The 4,084-nt window shown below is 33.6% G+C and overlaps 1 protein-coding gene across 1 annotated transcript; it reads left to right on the top strand.

The window, feature by feature from the left end:
- The first annotated feature begins 1,837 nt into the window (after nucleotides 1-1,837).
- On the top strand, nucleotides 1,838-2,633 carry LOC132933555 (ribonuclease E-like). The gene has a single exon (XM_060999825.1). It carries the CDS (start codon nucleotides 1,946-1,948, stop codon nucleotides 2,624-2,626), a length of 681 nt encoding a protein of 226 aa, XP_060855808.1. The 5' UTR covers nucleotides 1,838-1,945; the 3' UTR covers nucleotides 2,627-2,633.
- The last annotated feature ends 1,451 nt before the right edge of the window (nucleotides 2,634-4,084 follow it).

The following is a 4,084-nucleotide window of genomic DNA, read 5'->3' as shown; positions in this document are numbered from 1 at the left end:
TACTATGTGTGTGACGGTCATACAACTTGCAGATAAGACGTAATTTTAATACAATTCATAAAAAAATCCAATCAATTCAAATTTGTAAAGGTTTTTTTTTAATTGAAAATGACTAATTAATGTCAATCTATACAATATTTAAGACTTAACCGTACGTATTTTAAATAACCTTATATAATCTAAATACCCAATGTAATAAAATATACTGGTTATTTAAAATCCAATGGCCACAGTTAACGAAAGATTATCTGAATAAAAAAAAAATAATTATTATTCCTAGTATTTTTATTTTTATACGGATATATAACATATTAATATGTATCATTTTATGGAGAAATGTGTTACGTACCTACTATACAATTAATAATTACTCAGTATTATAAATACTATAAATAGTGGGTAATATAAAATATAAATTATGTAATAAATGAATCAAGTCCTACACTTCTGGAAAAAAACTGCAGTTAAGTTAAATCAATTTAAAAAGGTGGGTACCGATCTGCTGTACAGAAGTGTACAGCAGTGAGTGGGTCACTGTAATAAATGGTGTTAAATTTGAATTCAATGATTTAATATTATCATTGTAAACGAAAATCGACTCTGAGCTGAGACTGTCTATCAGTCGGCCTATATTATAATAATATTTTAAAATTAAAACAAAATAACTAGAAATGTTGTATACAGGATAAAAAAAAAAGTAAAATAAAAATAAACACCATTGTAAAACCACTAGCTTCCTCGCTCAGAATCTAAAATTAAAAATTAAAAATGTCTATAAATAGCTCTAAAAGAAAAATATTTTGAAATTCTGATCGACATTGGACATTTTTGGGTTTTTTTTCTAGAAATGATGACTAAAATGTTTGCTTGGTCAAAAAATTTGGAAGTATAATTCAAGGTTCCTCATAAGTTTTTATTATAGCTAATATTATAATATTATCAAAGGTATCTTTATATCTTTATCATACATCTCATGTTATGCATGCTTTTTAGATTCTGAGCGAAGCGATGGATGTATTGATTTTACAATTATGTGTTTTTTTTTTGTCTGCGTACGCGATAAGTAGTCGAAATAATGCTTCGATTTTCCACTTCAGTATCTTGTTCGATGGGAAAGTGAATATAGTTGGTGCATTAGGGAGGTGAAAATCCCATACTCCCAGTAGTTTTCAAAAGTTTATACATTTTTATGAGCGTTTGAAGTTCATATTTTTACAACATTGGATATTCACTCGATTTTCTTATTTTGTTGTAATTCAAAAACGAATAATTGTAGATAAATGAAAATTTCACTGAATGTTTTTACTCTCATTTTCTATACACTATAACATTTTGACACGTTTTGAGCGGTTTACGGACAATTTCAAATTTCAATTTTTTTTCCTATAAATATCAATAAAATTGTATTTTTTGGACCAAAAAGCGCGAAAATTTAATACAAGCGTGATATCATAATACTATATTATGATTTTAATGTGCCAATAATAATGTACTTGCACATACATGCGAGCTTACACGACGCGACACTAGTCAGTTGACTCAGTTGACTGTTTGCTGGTCTACTGTCACAATGCAATCTCTGGGTGCTTATAGCTTTTATAATAGTTTATATCATACTTAATAAATTTAAAATACTACATTTTAACGACGTGGTTGTAAGAATATCTAGGTATCGGGCTACAATTAATTGTCAAATTATGTGTACCTAATAAATAATAATTCATCACACTAAAATACATAGTTACACAGTCACCATCGTATTTAATTTATATTTTATTGTTGCTGGCAGAAATAAAAATATGACCACCGTGTTTGCTATAATATTAACATTGCGTCGTAGAGACACTTTGTTTATTATCCGGCAGTATTGAGAATGAAATTAAAAATCATATGAGTGCTGTCTGTAGTTGAAACTGTATCCTGGGAACAAACCGCGTCGTTTATTATGGCTGACAAACGGACTAAAAAGCAATTGGCGGCAAATAAGTTGCAACAAAAAAAACGATGCGTGACGCAGAGAAATCGCGAAGACACATCAGACGATCTTACCGACGCTTTGGCTGGTGTTAGCGGTCAAGTAGAAATGAGACGTGGCCGCCGATCCGGGAGGCGTAGGTCAAGGACAAGGAGGAGCCGTCGCCGTCGGGGCAGGAGACGTAGCGTAAGTGGTATCGAAGAAGACGACGACTACGACACGGCTACAGACACCGAAGAAGACGACGACGACTCGTCAACGGTGGATGCGTCTTCCCGGAGGAGGTCGAGAAGGCGGCGGAGGGGCAGTCGGCGACGTCGCCGTCCATATCAGCCCAGTGGTAGCGACGACGATGATAACACTGACGCAGAGGCCACTGGTGCAGAGACCACAGAAGACGCTTCGTCGACTAGCGGCGGTGGTGGTAGCATCCTCACGACGGCAGCCGCCGGGTGCGGAAATCCTTGTGGCAGACGTCGCCGGAGGAGGAGGAGGAGTAAGTGCGTGGCTAGACGTCCGAGAAGACGGTCGATGGGGTGCAAGAAGCGGAGGAGAAGAAGGAGAAGGAGAAGTAGTGGTAGTTGTTGTGTCACCGGCCTCAACAGAGGTGAGCGGAACAGCAGGCCGCTGCAGATACACAACGACGAATAGCCCTAAACCGGACACAGCCGATAGAACTCGGTGAGATGCCTAAATACATCGAGCTTTTAGCTTGGCTACATCGTAGCAATTCGGCAAATCTCACCTCTCCGCCGAATTACTGTCATTACTGTCCATACTTGTTTAATCGTAAATAAATATCCAAATTATTTTTTTTAAAAAAATACCAAATCGTTTATAGTTATTCCGCTCGGATTATCCATAAAACCGTTGACACATGTAATACACTGTGCCTATATTTTATAAATAGGACTGCATATAGTACCACCCAGGTGGTTAAGTTCCTTCAATACCGTCACCATGCATCATCTCAAGGGAGGCAATGTGTTTTTGAGAGTCCCAACCATATTATATGTTCGTAATATTTCATATTAGTTCTTCATTTGTTGTTTATCGATGATTTATCCTGTCCAGCACTAGTTGTCTCGTATTACTTATTATTATATTATCTATTTTATATTAGTATGTTATTTATTGGCAGGAACACATTCCAATTAAGTGCGTGTAAAAAGTGTCTAACTTAACGTTTTTTCGCTTATATAGTTTTGTTTTTTAGGAACCTAAACTTGACGCTTATTAAGGACTTTGCATAAAAATTCCCGTTTTCCATATTTTTTTTATATTTTTCCCAACGCTTATGAAAACTACTGGGAATTTTAAATTTCATAAATATGTGATCACGACTGCCAGAAACACATTGCCTCCCTAGGGGTGATGCCTGGTGACGGTCTTGATAAGGAACTAAACCTCCTGGGTAGTACGTAGCGGCACTGTATACAGACATATTTATTAAATACAGTAAATAATAATTAATAAATATCTTAGTTATCCCAGGATATTTTATATTATATATGTTATATTGTTAATACGGTAGATAATTAAGTTGAATTATTATTACAGTAATTAAAAAAAAAACTAATAAAAAGGATACTGAAGTTGAAAATTGAAGCATAATTTCGACTACTTACTTATCGTGTATACATAAACACAAAAATAATACACATCCTTGTAAAATCAATACATGCATTGCTCTTCTCAGAATCAAAAATAAAATATATTTTATTTTGTTTTATTTAAAAATCTTGTTTGATCTATATTTTATTGTGTATAATATTATTGTGTTTACTGATTAAAATAATGTTATACAAAAAAAAACATATCATTTAATACTGTTGAATGTCAATATATAAATCTCATTGATTATTTTAGTCATTACTTAAATCATAATAATCACAAAATGTTCATCTTATTACGTAAATAAAGTATTCAAAGGACTCGTACGTCCGGTCTCTGGATATTGCGATTTTATTCTACTAAATTTTTACTTATACGACTATTGGTTGTAACTGTTTCTAGAATCATTATCATCTTCCTTTTTATGTTTGTGATTTGTCATTGGCCGAAATACGGGTTTTAGGAGGAATAAGAATCTTTTTTATTAAAAATACC

Source organism: Metopolophium dirhodum, chromosome 1, assembly GCF_019925205.1.
Source record: "Metopolophium dirhodum isolate CAU chromosome 1, ASM1992520v1, whole genome shotgun sequence".
Lineage (NCBI taxonomy): Eukaryota > Metazoa > Arthropoda > Insecta > Hemiptera > Aphididae > Metopolophium > Metopolophium dirhodum.
This window is presented reverse-complemented; position numbering and strand designations above follow the sequence as displayed.